Genomic DNA, 22176 nt, shown 5'->3' on the forward strand with positions numbered 1-22176 from the left:
ACCTCGCAAAACTATCATCATCAGGGTCGAAAAGAAGAAGAGTTGACCGAGAAGGTGAGACAGAAAAGATAAATTTGAGGTGTATGGCACAAGTGGCAGCATCATCAGAATCAGCTAGGCTCCCATGTCGCCAACTTACTACTCTTTTAAGTTGAGAGCTCTTGAAGGCGCCTCTTATGACAAATAGGTGATATCGTGGGTATGCTATATGCCCATACCCGTAGTGAGTGTGAGTATAGGGCGAAAAGAAGTTGTAGCAATTAATCAGGTATTGAAGGACGTACCCTGCAAACTCTTCGATAATGTCCGAGCTTTCGGCGGAGATCAAAGCATTCTTCTTCCGTGTAACAGCTTGGAGTTAACAGAACAGTATTGTTTCCAGGCCTGAGCCCATAAATATCACCGTATATGACCGTAAGATATTCGAGAAGTGATTGATATACTGTTTCATGAATTTCTAGTTGCGAATACGAATATTCCTCGGAAATAAATGGGTCCATCATTAGATTACGCTCCTCACTCACGGAATTAGTTTAAACCTGCTACTGCCTCTGCCTGCTGTAGAGCTCTGTGTGTCACAGATGATTTACTGCGCAATATGTCGTCTCCGGCTGCTGAATTGCAATCTCTGACAGTCCTTACACTCGGACTGATTTATGATTTCATTATTACTGCTGTATACACAACTCTAGTGGCAACGATACGGGGATCACTATTAACGTGCATAGAACAGCCAGCAATAAGTAACAACACTTGAAAAATTCAAGTTACAGTAAATGTAATTTGAGAGTTTTGTTACCTTCTAGTTGCGAACAGGACGTTGCATGACGGAGGTTAAAAAATTAGGCAAGGGCTGTGTCCAAACCGTGGCTGCAGGTCTTTTGGGCATAGAATACATCACGCGTGGGGTGTTGGAAATTAATATTTTTCAGATTATCTTCTTACGAATGTTGTGAAATCACGCTATTTACAACCTGCATCTATTCGATTTCATCTTGTTGCATGTTTTCGGGCTCATTGATCTCCACAGGCCAGACACGAACAGTAACTTAGACGTACTCCGTTTCAGCTCGTAGTGCTCGGTCAGTTTAGCTTTCTTACGTTGTATAGTGACTCAAAATATAATATTTTTATTCAAATTGTAATTATTAATAAAATATAATTCACCCCATATGGATACTTTTTAACAATTTGCTTTACGTCTCACCGACACAGATAAGTCTTATGGCGACGATCGGATAGGAAACGCCTAGAGTTGGAAGGAAGCGGCCGTGGCGTTTATTAAGGTACATCTCCAGCATTTGCCTGGTGTGAAAATGGGAAACCACGGAAAGCCATCGCCAGGGCTGTCGGCAGTGGGGTTCGAACCCACTACATTCTGGATGCAAGCTCACAGCTGCTCGTCCCTGACCGCACGGCCAACTCCCCCGGTCATATAGATACAAACCCTGCGGATATCCACAATACACACTATATCTATAGCTTAAATTATCTCTGAGAAAAGTGAACCTGCGAGGAACTTACGAGGGCTATAAATAAAGTACTCAGTCGTGGCAATATTCATAAAACGCAATATTTAATGAACTAACGAGTACAGTTGCATTACACTTCTGCAATGTAGTCACCCTCAAAGTCTATTACCTTTAGCCAAATGTCGGGAAGCCATCGGGGACCGTTGGCAAGGTATTCCCTGTTGACAACGACGAAGCGCCCTACTGCGCGGAGTACAAATGCCACTCCAGGAAATCGGTGGCATCGGAAGGATTACTTCAAACTCGGACACAGGTCAAAGTCACAGGGACTCAAGTCTGGTGATTACGGAGGCTGTTCCAAGACCTCCCAATGCCAACGTTGCAATGCGACTGTGGAAAGCTTCGTGTTTATTCTCTGTTTCCTCATATTTTTGATCTCAGAAAAGAAGGGACAAAGAGATTCGTATCCATTGTCTAGCTCATTGATTGTAACAGAATATCATTAATGACTTATTTTATTATACTTTTTTTCGTATAAAGGAGTGGATTGATGAAACAATTTGGTCTTGTTAATTTCCACACAAAAACATTGTTTGCAACATGACAACGAGCGTTGTCATGCAGCATGATAGGGTGATCGCCTCGCAATAAGCATGGACGTTAGCGCCGCATACAAGTAGCCGGACGCAGAGGTCGCTCCAGAAATCGGCAATAGTAGTCACTGTTCACAGTTTGTCCCTTAGGCACAGCATGCGAAAGTATAACACCCTCGCAGTCGTATGCCACAATCAGTATAAAGTCCGACTCGTTGGCTGAACGGTCAGCGTACTGGCCTTCGGTTCAGAGGGTCCCGGATTCGATTCCCGGCCGGGTCGGATGTTCTTGGGAGAGGGCTTGTGCGTCGTCGTTAAATCTCCTACGGAATTCGCGTTGCACCGTCACCACAGACTTGGTCCATGTGAACGCAACAACACAGAACGCTTTGTGTTGAGGTGTTGCCATTGTTAGACTCACGTGGTAATTGAGTGAGCTCACTGCTGTGCAGGTTGAATAGAGTCGGGGGAGTGGGGCGGCGAGGGGAGGGCAGGGGAGGGGAGGAAGGCGCGTCGCACTCTACTGACTACTAATAGAAATGTGAGTTCATGCCATTTGTAACGATATGCGACTCGTTCCGCTGCGTGGCTTGAGTACGGTGTAATAAGCCTTCGAATTCGGTTCATTATTTATGAAAGACCCGGTATGTTTATCTAAATATGCAACTCTTCATTACATATACTGCACTACCATCCCCACCGAAACACGTTCCTAGTTCAGTACATCTCTCCAGATAAGAAAGAAGGGCATTCGTCCATAAAGACTAGACCAAATCCACATGTGTGTCATCAGGTCACACCCGCGACCGCACCAGAGTGTGGGGAGAAGAGGCATCAGAAGCCGAAGAGTTCGTTCGTATCCATGTGATAACTAATACATTGTACAGTTTGTTAAGTTCGCAAAACAGATAATATATCCAGTACAGTATAATAATTACTAATAGCAGTCTGTTGTGCTCGTTATGATCCGGAAGAACTTTTAAGTATTTCCAGAATCAGAACATCTTAGCAAAATATCCATATACACTGATCAGAACATTATGACCACCTACCTACTATCGATATAAACCTATCCAGGCGATAGCAGTGTCACTTGACGAGGAATGACTGCTAGTCAGGCACATGCACGAAGCATGTAGTATCAGTGAGCGTGCTGTCCGTGTGTAGAATGGGGAAAGCGCGCGATCTATTTGAGTTTGACCGAGGGCAGATTGTGATGGCCCGGAGGCTCGGCACAAGAATTTCGTAAACTGCACGACTTTTTGGGTGTTTGAGGAGTGTTGTGGTGAGTGTCTTCAACAAGTGGTGAAACCAAGGTAAAACTACGTCCAAACGTCGAAGGTTTGGACGGCCACCCCTCATTGCAGATGTCAGACGTCGTAGGCGCTGGGCAGAGTATGAGTGTGTCTGAACACAGTGCACCAAACACTCGTAAGGATGAACCTCCGCAGGCGATGACGCATGCACGTGTCAACGTTAACATCACGACATCGGCAACTACGACTGAAATGGGCTCCTGGCCATCGTCACTGGACGTTGGCGCAGTGGCAGAGTGTTGCATGGTCTGATGAATCTCGATACCTTCTTCATCATGCCAATGGGAGGGTGCGAATCCGTCGTCTTCCAGGGGAACAGCTCCTTGACACCTGTACTGCGGGACGGAGACAAGCCGGCAGCGGCTCAATTATGCTCTGGGGAACATTCAAGTGGGCATCCATGCGTCCAGTGGAGCTCGTGCAAAGCATCATGACGGCCGAGAAGTATCTACACTGGTTGCAGACCACGTAAACCCTTTCATGACGATCATGTTTCCCAACGGCAGTGGCATTTTTCAACAAGATAATGCGCCATGTCACAAGACAAGGAGTGTGATGGAGTGGTTCGATGAACACATTGGCGAGTTGCAATTCATGTACTGGCCCACCAGCTCACCAGATCTTAACCCAATCTAACCTGTCTGAGATATGATTGAACATAGCGTCAGAACTTACCGTTCCCCTCCCCAGAATTTACGGGAATTAGGTAACTTGTGTGTGCAGATATGGGAACAACTCCCTCCAATGACCTACCAAGGCCTCATTGCTTCCATGCCAAGACGCTTCGCCGCTGTTATCCGTGCCAAATGTTGACATGCCGGCTATTAGGTAGGTGGTCAAAATGTTCTGACTGATCAGTGTGCATTGCGTTAAATACTCCATGGTTTGACTGATGGACCAATTTGTATTGATCAAAATACGGCCATCACACAGCCTGTATTTCGTAACACGTGACAACTAAGTTGATGTGGACGTTATAATTTGCAGCATAGCTACTTGGAGAGCTGTCGCTGGCGACCCACGCTCTTTCTAACAAGTGCAGCATCTGTGGTAAAATAAACTACGCTCTTTTACAAGAAAGAAGAGAATATTACATTCTTGTAATCCAAACTTACAGTACACTCAAATGCAGTCTTTCTTGATATCAGTATTAGAGCATACTAAGACGTACTATTGTATAAAACCAGGATTATTTACAGTATATCCGTGATACCCTGCATAATAACGGTTACCATTTGTTTAACCAATTAAGTCCCAAAGAATTCCTTTTATTTCGACTACAAGTCCGAGTTTTTTTGCTATATGATCGGCGTAGTGGTCTCAGGTTCCACTTGTCCCGGCTTCAATTCCCGGCCAAGCAGGGTATTTTAGCTACGTTTGTATAATTCGTCTTGTTCGGGGACTAAATATTTATATTTAGCTTTAATACCAATATTCATTCACACACAACAAACTATCTCTACTAAGGGTTGGCGTCAAGAAAGGCAGCTGATCATAAAAATGGGCTTTATCCACATGTAGTGCCGATCCCAGATAACTGAAATAAGGTCGGAAAGAGGAGGAGCAGAAGAGGAAGAAGAAGTTCATATTTAGTTAATATTGGAAACAAATCATATACAGATACGTAGAACATAAACAACTTTGAAAACTAAAATACCAATCAATCAATCAATCAATCAATCAATCAATCAACCAAATCATCATTGATCTACATTAATTACTGTCTCCCAGGTAGGACACTCCCTATCAATTGCTTGCCAAGTCTATTCCTAAATGATGTGGAAATTTGTCGAAAATTTCCCTCGATAAATTATTCGAATCCCTAAATGGAACGCTACGCCTTGAGAGAAGTAATAATCATATTATTTAATATAGAAATCTGCACCAATTTCTGTCAGTAACAGAATGTACTGTATGTTTGAGGACACGATTATTCATCTTAGAAAGAAAGCAAGCAACCAACCAATGTTGAAAAGAGATACTTAACACGTGGGTGACGGGCCCCGAGAAATCTCGGTTTTATTCACGATATTGTTTTCGGTCTTGCTGCGACATCTCTTGACCATATCTTGAACTATTTCGGACGTGCACATTGAGTAGAATAAATCGTAGATGTATACCTGCCACTTTTATTTTACTCACGGCCTCTTTTATTATTTGATTTAGTTTCGAAACGTCGACTTTCTTTCTACCGGTTCAGTCAATGACAAGATGGAGCGGCCGCGGAATACGGTGTTAGCTTACGACGATATTTTAGAAGAATTATATGCCGATGATCGTTCAAATGAAAATATTCTAATGAATTAGTGGAAACTGAATGTGAGAGTGATAGTGGAAGTGATATTCAAGCCTATACAGGCCGTAATTTACCTAGTGAACTTATTTATTCAAGTGATTCTGACGACGACAACGATGTAAACATTAATGATGTGTTAGGAAATGACGCTGAATATGGTTTTGTAAAGGCAGATCCACTACTGCTAGGGGCATCGGAGAGTACCCATACCAACATTAAAGATAAAACATTGACTGGTTTAATATTTATGTACATTTTTATAATCAAGTGCACCCTAGTATGCTTAGTAGAAAAATGTCCGATCCACAGGGTATGTGACAAGCTCAAGCATCCGGTCAGCAATGTGTTAATAATAATAATAATAATAATAATAATAATAATAATAATAATAATAATAATAATAATAATTTTTATGGCACCTGCTACCACATAGACATAATTTGATTTTTATGCCATTTGACGCTGCCATACAAAGATGTGTGTCAATTTCCAAGTTTCGTTTCGCTTTCCCAATGTTAGAGGAACAGAACTCTTTTGTGCGACCTTTTGTTAAGTTTTAATCACTTTCGGCTGGTAAACATCGAATATATCACTAGACATGTCTTAGATGGTGACATTCTACGACATGGGGAGCCGAATATAATTTTTTCTGCCCTCCAAAAATCGAACTACCACTTCTGGGTTCGAACTTGCGATCTCAGGAGACGTCGAAGATTCCCTACTACAGATCGACATAGGGAGTTGACCTCCTTATTATGTATATTCATTAATTTCTTTAATTAATATGCTTTCCTAACCGGTATTAACATTCGACTTAAATCGTCCGGTTCATTGACCGAATTTTCAGCGTTGTGATTTTCGATTCAGAGGGCCCCAGATCCGATTTTTGCTGCATATAGTTAATTCTCCGCGGACTGAGTGTTTTTATTAGTTTTAATACACCTACATATATCACACTACCAACCATCAGAGTAATATGCAATAGTGAATAGGATCTGGTGTAAGAAAGGCATCCGGCTCGATAACTATAGATCATTCCTCGTTAAGAAAACAGTGCTGGTCTGATGGACCTACAACGAGCGAGCACATTCCCTTTTAGACACCCATAATTCCTCGTGATAAATGAATATTATAATGTAAGTTATATTGTATTATGAAAGGTATTTTTCCCTGCGTTTTTTAAAAATGACTAGTTAAGATTTTCTTTTTCATAAATACATTCGACGGAAGGAAACACAATAGCGGCTACAGCCATCACTTTGTTTTCTTCCTTCATTTTCCTTCTGTGTCTCTGTGGTACATATAACGCCTAATCCGATACTCTCTGAATCGCTGGCATACGGGTACCACTGTTGCAGAGAGGACGTCTATTGATGTGATGCGCATGTTTTTAGTCGTTACATCTGTGCGTACTTCTCTTGAACTTAAATATTTAGTGTCGCTAATGTATATTCCGCCGTGCTCCCATTATGCTGTGAATACACAAATGAGCACTCTCTAAGCCCCCGGTTTCTTGAGTTCATAAAAATTCGAAACAGACTTTCAACGTATCACCAGTGGGATCCGAACCCACAACCTCCCGATTTCGTGGTGTCCGGCTGGCCATTTTTGTTCTGTACTTAACATCTCTTCAACACGTACTGCATGTACGTAACACGACCTAATACGTTGAAAGTCTGTTTCGATTACAATGCGGTCGTGAAAATTCAATATTCATAAAAATTAATTTTCAGCTTAGTTCCTTCCCCTGTGTATCCTGAAATTGAATACTGAGTTTCACGAATTTACGTGTCCCCCATCTTCTCGTCTTTGCTGTTGTGAAAAGTCGTTCGAAATGGTAACCATGTTGTCATAAGAGCAATACTCTTTACTTAACATGGAATGATCTATGTGCTAAACCCACATGAAGTGTCGACTTCAAAAAATGAGAAAAAAGGCCAAAGAGGAGAAGAAAGATCTACGACTTTAATTACACTGAACAGTCAACCATGGTATTCGTAGTTCCCTAGAAAAGTAGTAACACAACCTACTGAACCTGGTATGGTCTACTTAATAAGTCCAGCAACAAATTACAGTAGTTGTATAAATTATTCCACTCAACGTGTCATCACGAATGATAGCAGTTGGTTGGCTACGAACCTGTCACTAACTGTCAGCTTGCATTCGGGAGATAGAGTGTTCGAATCCCACTGAGCGCAGCCCAGAAGATGGTTTCTCCTGATTTTCATAGCAGGCAAATGCTGGGGCTGTACCTTAATCAAGTCCATGGACGCTTCCTTTCTACTATTGTCCTTTCCTATCCCGCCGTTGTCATAAGACCTATCTGGGTTGGTGCGACGTAAATCAAATAAAAAAAATAAACTTGTCACACTCTCATTGGCTAAATCAGTAATGACAGTGATGTAATTACTCTAGGATCAAAATGTCTTACAATTAAGTTACCACAAAATTTGACGATGTAACTCTGTTAGATGAACTTATAAAATATTTACCCCCTCATAAGCTACTGCAAATATCAATACTGCTAACACGATTCTCAGCCGTCGTCGGCGCCTCCGGGCTCAGGACGTACTTCCAATAATAATGTGTTTTAAAGAAGAACTCTCAGTTCACCGAGAATGGTGTATGGTGGAGGAAGGAAGCATGTGTTGCCAGACTGATCCCTTATATCAAGACACCCTTTTAGTTGAGCCATTTAATTTTGACAATATGTATCACATAGTAGACATTCTACATTAAAATCTTGCCGTGACCCTGATACAGCTACTTTATTTTGACAATATACGGACATAGACGTATATGTTCCTACAGTGAAACATGTTACAGTAAATGACTTACAACTTACTTCGATTAATATTTCGTGTGCATATTCTATTCCCCTTGGATAACATGTATGAGATTTCCCGTAAAACCACAGATCAGCCACAAGTGCAAGACCGTGTTCTTGTGTGAAATCGAGAAAAATTTACGTTGTAATGCCCAGATTTGTACGGACAGAAGTATTCGTACAGTTGGCAGTCAACAAGGAAACAACGGGCAAACTAGCTGTCTACCACACTCGATCTCTCTCAGGTGCTGACTACATGTTCAGCGATCTGTATGAGTGACTAGTGGTATACCAGTGGTTGAAATGGGTCGAAAAGGGAAGGAAACTGCAACGGAAATGAGGTGGCTGGTTGTCTCAATAAATAGTGAAGGGAAATCGTATTCCGAAATAGCAAACATCGTTGTGAGAAGTCATTCGACTGTGCAGAGTATAATAAGCGATTCAAAGAAATGAACCTGCTAATAAACAAAGAAAGAGTAGGTCGCCACAAAAACTGACCACCAGAGAAACGAGGCATGTGATGCAAATGAACAAGAAGGACCCAAAATCTACATCTAGTGGGATAGCTGCTTTTGTTAGAGGACAGTTAGGAAAGCAAGTGACACCCCGAGGAATAACGCGTCTCATCAATCGTGCAATCTGGCATATCTAGGGCACCCAGAAAGACGCTTACATAAGCAAGATGAATCAGAAGCGAAGATTAGAGTTCTGGGCACCGAGAAAGACGCCTACATAAGCAAGATGAATCAGAAGCGGAGATTAGATTTCTCAAAGGCTTTTGTAGGAAAGGACCTCGCTTTCCGGAACGCAACACTGTTTTTTCGGCCAAAGTAAATTCATCCTGTTCCATAAGGATGGCTATGTTTTGGTTTGGAGGAGGTCCAATACTGCTCTTCATATCCAGAATCGCCAAGCTACTGTGAAGCATTGTGGAGGTGTTTTTATGGTCTGGGGGTGTATGGCAGCATCTTGTATCGCGGAATTAGTTTTCATTGAGGGAATTGTGTACATATTTGCTTGTTTACATAATCTCAAAGAAAATTTGAAGAATAGTGTAGATAAACTGGGTTTGGGAAACGATCACTACTAATTCTAGCACCACAACGATCCCAAGCACTCAACAGAGATTTCCCGACTATGATTTCTTTATAATACGTACCGTGTACGGCCTCCTTTGGTATTGTTCAGATTTCTGACACGCTGTCGAATGCTTGTGATCAGTACATGATTGTCATCTTGAGGAAGAGGGGTCCCATTCCATCTCGGCAACTCTAACGAGCTCTGATGAGGTTGTGGACGATATAAACCAGCTGTTTTCAACCTGTCCCATGCATGTTCAATGTAGTTCATGTCCGTTGAATTAGTTGGCTGATTCTTATGGTTGATATCCGCCTCTCTCATGACGATCCTTATTGATGCACCCCGATGAGGGCCAGCATGGTCGTCGACGAAAATGAATTCACCCTATATTCATCCCTAAATGATTGTGCAAATTTTCGAAGTATTTCATCGGTATACCACTAGGCAGTTAACGCCCATCGAATTGGTATCAAAGGCGTACGACGGTCATGCATAATCCCATCCTAAACGTCACACCACCACCTCCAAACGCATGCACCTCTTGAACATGTTGATACTTTCCATACCTTTTATCGTCGTGTATCTAGCCTATCGTCGCTGCGCGAGCAATACCTCATATCAATCAATAATTTTCCTTAAGTGGTCACGCCTCCCATCCACATATGGATATGCAGACCATCAGAACAATATTTGTTGTGTTCATTTTCCTATGCCCATGTATAAATGAACCTTACCGTATCGTAGACACGAATGTATATTTTCATGAAATATTTATGCACTCCTACAGTATAATGCATTTAAGTTTAATTTTCCTTTACACACTAGCACAGTAAATTGAACACAACGAACGTTGTTCTGACGGACTGCATATCCATGTGTGGCTGGGAGGCGTGACCAGTCTTAGTGAGGATGGCTTGTGGAATACGATGTATTGCTCACGCAGCGACGCTATGTGATATCCGTATTCTATCTATAAACATAATATTACGCCATTCATCTAACCCTCAATTAAGATGTTGGGTAGCCCATCTTCTCCTTTCAACGCGGTGACGATTATCTAGTGGAACACAGCGAATTGATCGCATTGACCTTAATTGGCCAATTTGCGCAGATTCACGGACCCCAGTTACCCTCAAGAAACCGTCTCGTAATTGTTGAGCTCTCGAAGTTTGTCTCTGTGCAGTCACGTAGATATACCGATCTTGAGGTGGCGTTTTCATGCACCGTCTAACTTCACTCGGTCTGTGAGCCACATCATTGGTCTCACGGTAGGCATAACTTTTCCACATTTCTGACATTGTACTTTAATTAACCGCTACGGTACGTGATACTGCTGTTTGTATAAGTCCATCCTGAATAAGTGCCACAATTCGGGTTCGGTCAAACTGGGAAACTGGTAAAAGCTAGCTTAAGATCGTACTGCACTTTGTACGCTACCACCAGTCTTCACCTGAAATAGCATTATTCACCAGACTCAACACAGACCGTAGGCAGCGACATCTGCTGTATTGTAAACAAGCAATTGAATTACTTTCGTATATACATTCTCTCTACCACTTACATCAGGACTACGCACGCCCTGCGGCATTACGTGCCTAATCTCAAAATATTCAGTTTTTTAAAGTGTATATCAGACTACTGCGTCGGATCGTTAAAAGTCTGCATAAATTGAACATACATGATTGCTCGTTATCACCATAAGCTATTTTGCTTTACGTCGCACCGACACAGATAGGTCTTATGGCGAAGATGGGATAGGAAAGGCTGAGAAGGAAGCGGCCGTGGCCTTAATTAAGGTACAGCCCCAGCATTTGCCTGGTGTGAAAATGGGAAACAACGGAAAAGCATCTTCAGGGCTGCTGACGGTGGGGTTCGAACCCACTATCTCCCGGATGCATCACTATAAGCATCAGGGTAAAGCAAAGCTATGGGCGTCTTAAAAAGCAATCGACAAAGAAGAACATTGCACCGATAGATCGTATTTTGAATGTTATTTTAGTATAGAAGCCTTCCCAGCGAACAAAAAAATTACGACCATAACAATAGTAGTATATCTCTATCAAAAGAAAATTCGAAAACACGAGCGGGTATTAAAATCCCATGGCACAACAGCCTATTACGGCCGTAATCTCCCAAGACATCTGCTGCCCGATCAGATGGCGTGCAGGTACTGGAGTGCATGTGGTCAGCATTACCGCATCCTCAGTCGCATTGCTTGAATCTGTTGACAGGATCCGCTACCTCTCATAACAGACAGCTCTACAGTTCTCACGAGGCTCAATAAACCCCGTTTCAGCCCTTAGTCCAGAATTCAAATCGGTGGACTAACCGGGAATGAACCATGGTGTCTCCGGGTAAGAAGTAGGTACCCCTACATCACCAAGCTGGAAAGAACTGATATCACCTGCAACGATCCAGTTTGTATGAAAAGAAATAATGCCTTTCTGATATAAAAGAGACATTAAAAAAAGATGAATACCACAGACAGAATCACTGTACAATCGCCTGTGGCAAACTTCATCATTATCTGCGCTGGGTGAACACCGTGCGGGCCTGGGATCTTTCTATAGCAGCCATTTATCCCGAGGGGCTCGCAGACTGAATTTAATGTGGCGGAATGGATCGAAGGACAAGAACTGCACACAAGTTATTATAACGAGGAAATTAAACCTTCTCGCTCAGTTTGATTACCAAGTGGCATCAACTCTGATTTCAAGGATGGAAATAAATTAGACCGTACAAGAATAGTTCTAAATACATCCTAACATTAAAACACCGTCCAACGGGGCGTTGCGAATACAAATAGAAAACTCAGCAAAATGAGAAAAAAATATTTGAAATTACTTCAGTCTTGTGAACTCAACACAAAAGGTTACTAGAGGTCACGTGTTGCTTCGCAGTATTCCAGGTAATTGGGAAAAAGAGCAAGAAAGGGAGTATTTTTACTACTTGTTTAACGTCGCACTAGAAACATTGAAATCGCAAAGGGCTAGGACTGAGGATGTAGTCTCTGTGGCGTGAATTGAGAGTTAGCCTCAAAATATTTCTAGTGTGAAAATAGGAAACCACTGAAAATGATCTTCCGGGTGTGGAATTTGAACCCGACATCTTCCAAATGTAAGCTCACAACAAGATGACTCCTACTGCACAGCTCCGTTACCAGTCAGATATTCTTACCTATGGAAAATCTAATATGATTAGTCGAATAAATTGCACTCACAGCTTTACGGTTCGCATTCGATTTGCCAACATTAATGACTGAATAGTGGGATTAATTTGAGTCCAATTTTTCAGGAACTCCAAGATTTTCAACTCAAAGTATTCCTTGTGTAGCATTTAATATGTAATTATCACAAAATATCTTTCGTGATACTCAATTCTGGCTGCAAAGAAAATTACGTCATGAGATACGATTCCCAGTGAAAACCTTTTTGCGTTAGCGTAGCCTAGTGACTGACTGACTGGGTCTTGTTGAGTCAGAGCAATAGATTCCACCGTCGTTAATACATATTAATAGAACCTCTCACATCACAAGTTCTAATTTTTCCTCAAGGTGCTCAGTAAATCCAGTTTCATATCATTTAATTAGTGGCTAAGCCGAAGTGTCAACCCTTAGCCTCCTGAACAGTAGACAAATCAACTGATATCGTTCCCAACACTAATTGAAATTAAATACTGTTATGCACATCGAATAAGACATGAGACCTGTCTTTGATAGGTTCGAGAAATGAAGGAAGCACATAAGTCATTTACGCTATACTTGCGAGAAATTGCATAATGAAGGAAACCCCGTCTCCGGGGTACGAAGAGTCATAGAAAGAAATCTTATATAAATGAGTACGTTTAATTACCACACATTTACACACTTTATTAACTTTTATAAAGCCGGGCTGAGTGGTTCAGACGGGTGAGGCGCTGGCCTTCTGACCCCAACTTTGCAGCTTCGATCCTGGCTCAGTCCTTTGGTGTTTGAAGTTGCTTAAATACGTCAGCCTCGTTACGGTAGACTTAGTGGCACGTAAAATAACTTCTGCGGGATTAAATTCCGCCACCTTGGTGTCTCCAAAAACTGTAAAAGTGCAGTAGTTAGTGGGACGTTAAGTAAATAACATTAATTTTTATGAAGAATTTTGGCGCGCCGAAAGAAAATTCACAATTTTTTAAAGTATATAGTTCAAATTTTGTTTGTGGGATTGCATTCTACGTATAAGTTGGTCAGTGACTTTGATTATGGTATTCATTCAAAGAAAAGGTTGAAGTAGTTCGTTAATTCAAGCACCGGGACACTTTTTTAGTTCATTTCGAATATCCTGAAAATATTGACTAGAAATCGAACAATGGTCGTCAGAGTGTGGTTCCAGTGACGAAATTTCTTAAATATTATGCCCGAAGTTCAATTGAAGATTCTCTGTGCACATCGGATATTCTACGCAAACTGATTCCGAAAGGATGGTCCGTGTATGTAGAGCATATCTCTGACTGATGGTGAATATTTCCGTCTGCGCTAAGAGACGAAGTCGGAAATAATTTCTACCTTAGAAACAATTCATGTGAAACTCACCTGCCCCGTTTGTATATCTACTGACGCACAAAGAAACTCTTATGGGACAAAATTTTGACACCCATGCGTCTCCAAAAACCCTAAAGTAGTTAATGACGTAAAACCAATGACAGTATTTTTTATATTTCATGTCAGTTTCTTAAAAGCTTCTGACGTTTCTGGAGGGTGAGATTAGTATTTTAACTATTGCTCAGAACAAGGACAATCCTGAGCTACGACAAAGGAAGAATTTCAAGATAGTTGATTACGTTGATTAACGTAAGAAAATTCATGTCCTCATCCCGAGGTAGTGCAGCTCTTTCCAGGAACACTCCCGAATGGAGATGAGCTGCATGTACCATTTCAACCACACACCAGCCCTCCGTCCATTCTCACATTTCTGACAGTACCGGGAAACGAACACGGACCTCCGAGGACGGCAGATAATAACACTAACCGTTACCTTAAGTTTCATGAAGTTACAAAGTAGGAAAATTGGTTTTACATAGGAGTCTTTCATACTGTTAAAATTAATTTAACTCTTTATTAATTCCACGCGTCCGCGTCTGTGGTGTAGTGGTTAGCGTGATTAGCTGCCACCCCCCCGGAGGTACGGGTTCGATTCCCGGCTCTGCCACGAAAATTTGAAAAGTGGTACGAGGGCTGGAACGGGGTCCACTCAGCCTCGGGAGGTCAACTGAGTAGAGGTGGGTTCGATTCCCACCTCAGCCATCCTCGAAGTGGTTTTCCGTGGTTTCCCACTTCTCCTCCAGGTGAATTCCGGGATGGTACCTGACTTAAGGCCACGGCCGCTTCCTTCCCTCTTCCTTGTCTATCCCTTCCAATCTTCCCATCCCTCCACAAGGCCCCTGTTCAGCATAGGAGGTGAGGCCGCCTGGGCGAGGTACTGGTCATTCTCCCCAGCTGTATCCCCCGACCTAGAGTTTGAAGCTCCAGGACACTGCCCTTGAGGCGGTAGAGGTGGGATCCCTCACTGAGTCCGAGGGAAAAGCCGAACCTGGAGGGAAAACAGATGATGATGGTTAATTACACGAAATACAACAAAATAAATTGCTTACGTGGTAAAAGTAATAAAATAAAGATGCTGATGCGCTGAACACGAGGCCACAACTTTGCCAATATTTTAGGAGGGCACAGTACTGACTGAAGTAGTTTTCAGTAAAATCTCCATTCACCTTTCATGAAACGATCCTTTACTCATATACCATCGCCAATTCGTTATTTTCTATCCAAACCCAAGGGATTCTCCACGCTGTAATTCCTTACCTTGTCTTAACGAGTGTAGCCGCGAGGCCAATAGATCATATATACATAAATACGTACGTACGGGGGACGAAGATGTTACACCTTCGAAAGTGTAGCTTATTTATGAATCAATTCTGGGAGAGTTCCTGTACCACCTCCCCGCCAAAGTAGATCAGAGAGTTCCCAGAAGGGAGAAAACCAACAGCAAAAGTTGGAAGAGAGATTGAATTTCTATAGCCAGAGACTTGTAACAGAGGGAACATGTTGAAGGGTAAATCGAAAAAGTTATAAAGTCAACTTGGATGTTCGCAAAGAGAACTTGTTTCAGATGGCATCAATAGAAGTGGTTTACGAAAACAGACGCATTTTGAAAGTAGCCCCAGGTGATTTGCTTCATATCCACACATTGTTTTATTTAATTTGTTGATTTATCCATAATCGTAATTCACTTCAGATGACAAATGCCGTAATTCTTTATGATGAACGATATCTCTCACATACCGGGCGAGTTGGCCGTGTGGTTAGGGGCGCATGGCTGTGAGCTTGCGTCCGGGAGATAGTGGATTCGAACCCCACTGTCGGCAGCCCAGAAAATGGTTTTCTGTGGTATTCCATTTTTACACCAGGCAAATGCTGGGGCTGTACGTTAATTAAGGCCACGGCCGCTTCCTTCCAACTCCCAGGCCTTTCCCATCCTTCGTCGCCATAAGACCTACCTGCGTCGGTCAACGTAAAGCAAATAGCAAAAAAGATAGCTCTCACTTAGAAAACTCATTTAACAGATTTTGATAGAATATTTTTTGTGTTGAATATCTGAAAATGTAGGAGGACCAAAATAATGCTGCACTTGAAAACACTGATGGAATGAATTGCGTGTATATACAAGGCGGAGCAGACAACTGCCGGTATCTACAATGTTCAACCAACAATAGCTCGTAAGCTACAAGTAGTAGAATTCTGAAAAAAAATATCCTATTTTACTGTAGTTTTATTTTGTTAATGTCAATAGGCATTGTACCATTTGAAATATCAACTTTCTAAAATATACACATATTCTAATAATAATAATAATAATAATAATAATAATAATAATAATAATAATAATAATCATAATAATAATGTTGTTTGTTTTACGTCCCACTAACTACTCTTTTACGGTTTTCGGAGACGCCGAGGTGCCGGAATTTAGTCCCGCAGGAGTTCTTTTACGTGCCAATAAATCTACCGACACGAGGCTGACGTATTTGAGCACCTTCAAATACCACCGGACTGAGCCAGGATCGAACCTGCGAAGTTGGGGTCAGAAGGCCAGCATCTTAACCGTCTGAGCCACTCAGCTACACATATTCTAGTCATTACGTAAACCTTTGCATGAGCTACAATTATAAGCCCTTAGTTCCACTTCATTTCTGTGAAGAAAAGCAGATCAACAGCACCTTCCATTACAGAAATATTTGAGGTACAAATTTCATTTGATTCACCCTGTGTGGTACAGAATGAACCACTCTATGTAACCAAAGCATTATTTTTTTAAACATGACTCATGGACATATTTTGTTTGTTGGAGAAACAAATGTGCTATGAAAACTTCACCACACCGTAAGGTCTACACACAGAACGGTCATATATGAATACAAAGTACAACAGCGATAAATGTCCAAATACAATAACATTCGCGGCAAGATCTGTGCATTTTTATTTCAGTGATAAGTATAATTCTATAGGTGTCATTTGGTTCCACATCATGATTTATTTCCTGTATTGAATTCATTAATAGGAAGGTAGTGAAATTATGAGAAAGCAATATCTGTTACCTATTGTTCTAAGAAAGATATCAAATTCTGTGCAATTAAGAAATAATTTTATTTTTCAGAGCATTATGGAGAAGTTCGACGGAGTCGGCATGTGCATGGTGAACTTGGTGGACAACATGCAGGAGTACATGCGTGGTCTTTTCATAGTCATGTGAGTGTAATGTAACTGTTAATCAATCGATATACTAGCAGAAGTACCTGTTCTTCGTACGGGTTATCAGAAACTGGCTTTAGTTATTCATACTATCGGTGTGACTGCATTAGATATTTATATCACTGGTGTATTTACTTAAGTACGTTGAAATTATTTGTCATGTTTGGAATTATAGTGTATCTTCTTCTCGTTTTCTTCATGGGGCCTCTAAATATTAGTTCCTAATTAGCGTCGACCTCTAAGATCTTTTGCTACCATGTTTTTCCTTCATTCCCACCTAGACATACCTGCTCCCTTCACAAAGCTACCGGTTTAGTGTAAGTATACTTTCGCCAGATAGTACCACAAATATAAATATTATTGAATGTATTGTTTGATCCGACATTTCATAACTATTACAAATGATGAAGGAAATACGCGATGCGTGAAAGAAACTACTATAATTATCGAGAATTATAATTCTCCGGGATTGTCACTCATTTCGCACATCATATAATGAATCTGAGTATAAGTTGAGAAATGTTTACAAGTCATGGGCGCACCATCTTGACAACTGTGTACAGTATATAGGTTGTTTTCATGGTTACAATGATCGTAACAGTGGACCAAAATATTGGCACAAATAACATCAGTGATCATACTACTCCATGATTTGACAGAAAATAGTTTGAACTATGGGTAACAGACTCCGCAAAATGCTGAAACCTAAGCCGGTACGTAAAACGGAGGCCCGTCGGCGAACGCTGGTCGCTGTACTACGGAGATCTCCGGGGCTATTCTTTTTATACTTCACTCCCTTTCCATCCCCGCCCAAAGGAGTGATATGAGCGTCTTACACAACAGTTTATTTTTTCCAGATAGTAAGTCATATGTGTACCAATTTTGGTTGGCAGCTACGCCCAAACGTGCATGCATAATCTAGCTGCTGTAGAATCCTGAAGCTGACGTTGCCATGGTTACGGCCGTTCGTTCTTTATCCGATTCCTAGAACAGGGGTAGTCTCGTTTCAATATCTCCATAACGGTTGGTTTTAGGGCCTTAAAACATGGTTTTCGGGCCCGAAGGGTTTACCGAGTTTTGTTCCTTGCGTCAAGGGGCTTAAAATGAGCTTTGTCTCATCCTTGTACGAAAAATTCGATTTCGCCTGTATTAGCCTATTATTTTATATCTCCCCCCATCGCCTCCCCTCGAATTGTTTTGAAAATAAAATACAGCCCATTTTACTCACTGGGAATGTAGCTTTCTATAGGTGAAGTAATTTTTAAAATCAGTTCAGTAGTGTTTGAGTCTATCCGTTACAAACAAATATACAAATTTTTCCTCTTTATAATATTATTATAGAAGTATAAATTACATCCCTACACATACGGTTGCCGTCAGGAAGGGCATCCAGCCGTAAAACAGGGTTTAATCCACATGCGCGACACAGTTCGCACCCGCAACCTCACAGGTGTGGGTAAAGCGATAGAAGAAGAAGATACTCTTTGTTTTTAAAAAATCACCCGCTTTTTTATTCTTTTCAACCCCTTAAGTGGATTTTCCAAAAAGAGTGTGTTCATTTTTAAAGGAGATTCCAAGTACAAATTTTAAAGTCTATAACATCCTCGTTTTTGAGATATATGTATCCTCGTATAACTAATTCAGCTCCTTCCTCACTTTTTCACCCCCCCCCCCTCGCCCAAGTGGATTTTCTGGAAACGAATTATTGTGTTCTTTTATATTTAAAGAGGATTTCAACTATCAATTTTCATGCCTGTAACATGTTAAGTTTTTGTGATTTATTGTAGACCAGCAAATGTACCCGTGCTTCGCTACGGTATTCTATATTGCATTCGAATATCGAAGTAAATACTGTACATACAGTAAATCAGATTGTTTTAAAATGGCATGTCTCTTAGCGTTATCCGAGAAACAGCATAGGGAGGTTCCCAATACGGTGTTTCCAATGTAAAGTGCTTGTTACGGATTTGTGACAATAACGGCAGGCTCACTTGCCTACTGCCATTCAAAATCGAGTTGGGAAGTTTTCATTATAATTGCAGGCCCCATCGCCTACTGCGCGGTCACAATCGATTTGGGAGTTTTCGTTACAATGGCAGGCCCCCTTTCCTACTTCCAGACAGATTACAATTTTCATTAGAATGTTTGGCAACTTCCCTACTACCAGTCGAAATTGAGTTGTGCAGTTATAATTATAATGACAGGCCCCTTTTCCTACAGCCAGCCAGCTTACTACCAGTCACACCAAGTTGGTGAGTTTCCATCAAAATAGCAGGCCACTATGCCTAATACCAGTCACATTTTAGATGGATACATTTGTTTTTAAGGGCGGGTACCCTTGCCTACAGCCAAACGCAATCGGGTAGGGGACTTTTAAACAACAATGCATGCTCCCTTGCCTTCTGCAAGTTAAATCGAGAAGGCCTTCCTTACTAATGCCAGTTACACAGATGTTGGAGAAGGACCCCATTCCTACTGCCAGTCAAAGTCGGTGTGGGGAGTACTGATTACAATAGCAGACACACCCTTTCTCGATCGCTACAAGACGACATCAGTGAATATATATAGATCGACATACGAAAGTATATGCATGCTTAAAATATTGCAGACCTTCATTTACAGATTGACTGCTGCAAAACGGTACGTCATATCGACAAAGAATTGTACCATAAGACGTCAGATTTAGCGGCCTAAATGGCTGGTCGTATGATATCTGATCTATTCATGGGTCAGATTGAGTTAGAAACGTTGAATAGGGTAAAACTTTTGTAAGATTATCTCACATTGCATTACTTTTCAGATAATTATGTGACAGCTCCATACATAGCATTTGGCTCACAATGGCTACTGGGTGGGCCAATTTTCGTGTAGGGTTTGATAATTCTAACTTTCTTATAAGTGATTGAAAGTATGAATTATGCATGTGAAAAGTCCAAATTTACTTAACATCGAGAAATAGACAAATATCAAACGTAAAAGGGATACAGATACAACAAAAAGTGAAAAATTTAAAGCTCTTGGAAATGTTCTGTCCGTTACAGGCTAAAACGTATAATTTTGCGAAATTTCTGTTTTCTTGTTCGTTTGGTAGATTATGCCGCAATGTGGATTTTGGGCGAGGAGGGTTAAAATTAGGACTTTCGGGAAATTAAACCAAAAAATTATGCAGACGGTTGTTATTATTACCCCTTAAACGCGTAACTGTGCGAACATTTCGCCAAAATAGTCAATGTACAGGCACACAGTCGTTAGGATTTTACTTAGATAGATAAGGAATCTGCTCCACGTACAACGCCTTTTGGTCTATGTCTGCTGGACTTACCCTGCAAAACCGACCATTCATGATATCTCCCTTATTAATCTTTCTGTCAAAAAAATACACATGAAAAAAGTTTTAGAAATGGATTTCCAACAAATTTGGTCGATTTCCAGTCAGGTTGGTCATGTACTGTATATATTGTGGAAGAGTAAATTCACCATTTCGGTTCCCTATAAACCGCCAGTCCATTCGAGGAACAGGAAATGTTATTGACCTTTAAAATCTACCTTTGGAAAGGTGGATACTAAAGATAAAGTTTGGCTCTAATATCTTCAATAGTTTTCAAGTAGTAAGAAATACGCTCAACACGCGCCCGTTCTTAAGTTAAGTCCGGTTAATGATATCTCCCTTATAAATCCTCTTACCGAAATTATGCATATGAGGAAAAAGGTTTAAAAATTAATTTCCATTAAGGCAGGTATATTTCTATTAAGTTTGGTTGTGTATATTTTGTGGGAGTGCAAAATCACGGTTTCGGTTTCGTAAAAAAAACCCAGTCATTTCATGGATTTAGAAACAATATTTGCCCTGAAACCTACCCAAGGACAGGTGGATTCTAAATATGAATTTGGGTGGAAATATATCCAGTAGTTTCCAAGTTATGGACAAACAGACAAACAGACACCAAAGCTAAAAATATGCAGATGGTTATTATTACTCCTGAAACGGATAACTGTACAGAAATGTCGCCAAAATAGTCAATGTTCAGACACACTCTAGAAGTGCAGACCTTTATTTTGAAAGTTACTGCTTTGAAACTCTGCGACATATCTGCAAACGGACCTCACCATCAGACGCCTCTTTCAGTATTGTACATGTTGGTCCCATGACATCTTCTCCTATCTCCTATATTTATGGGTTAGATTGAGTTAGAACCATTGGGTGTGAAATTTTGTACAGTTTTCGCATACTAGTTTATATTTGTGATACTCTTGTGACAGATAGAATCATAAAATTTAGCTATCACATTGCCACTGGTCATGCCAATGTGCGTGCCGAATGTCATGATTCTATGTTTCCTATAAGTGTGCCAAATTAATGTTAACATATACGTGTGAAAGTACAAAATTAACTTGAAATCGAGAAATACAGCTCTATTTAACGTATAAGGAATAGAAATACGATAAAAAGTCATAGGACCAAAGTTGTAGATCTCTCCAAAATGAAACGTGATTGTGCTTTCTGATTTGTGATAAGACTTACAGATTAGCCACCAATTATCCCGAAACGACGGTGTGCACCGTCGTTAAAATTGCATCCATATTTCGATATTTTCCGGGGCCGAAAGTTATACATTTGCATAGCTTACAATATTTCCTCATAGGAAAGAGTGTCAAGCTTTTGGGATTAGCACTCGCATACATACGGTGTATATAAGGAAGAAAATAATTCAGTAAAGAAAGTTGAAATTAATAGAAAATGGATTAAAACTGAGGACAGCCGGATGACGACAAATATGTAAATACCAAGTGAATGTATTGGAAAATAAATTCCCCTCA

General features: G+C 40.9%; 1 protein-coding gene across 1 annotated transcript in view; it reads left to right on the forward strand.

Annotated features, from left to right (window-relative positions):
- The window catches only part of LOC136873103 (neuropeptide Y receptor type 2), a 289478-nt gene that overhangs the window by 145248 nt on the left and 122054 nt on the right, over window positions 1-22176 (forward strand). The window contains 1 exon segment of the mRNA XM_067146685.2: window positions 17264-17355. Within this exon segment, the coding sequence (XP_067002786.2) occupies window positions 17264-17355 (92 nt within the window).

This window comes from Anabrus simplex, chromosome 1 (assembly GCF_040414725.1).
Source record: "Anabrus simplex isolate iqAnaSimp1 chromosome 1, ASM4041472v1, whole genome shotgun sequence".
NCBI classification, from domain to species: domain Eukaryota; kingdom Metazoa; phylum Arthropoda; class Insecta; order Orthoptera; family Tettigoniidae; genus Anabrus; species Anabrus simplex.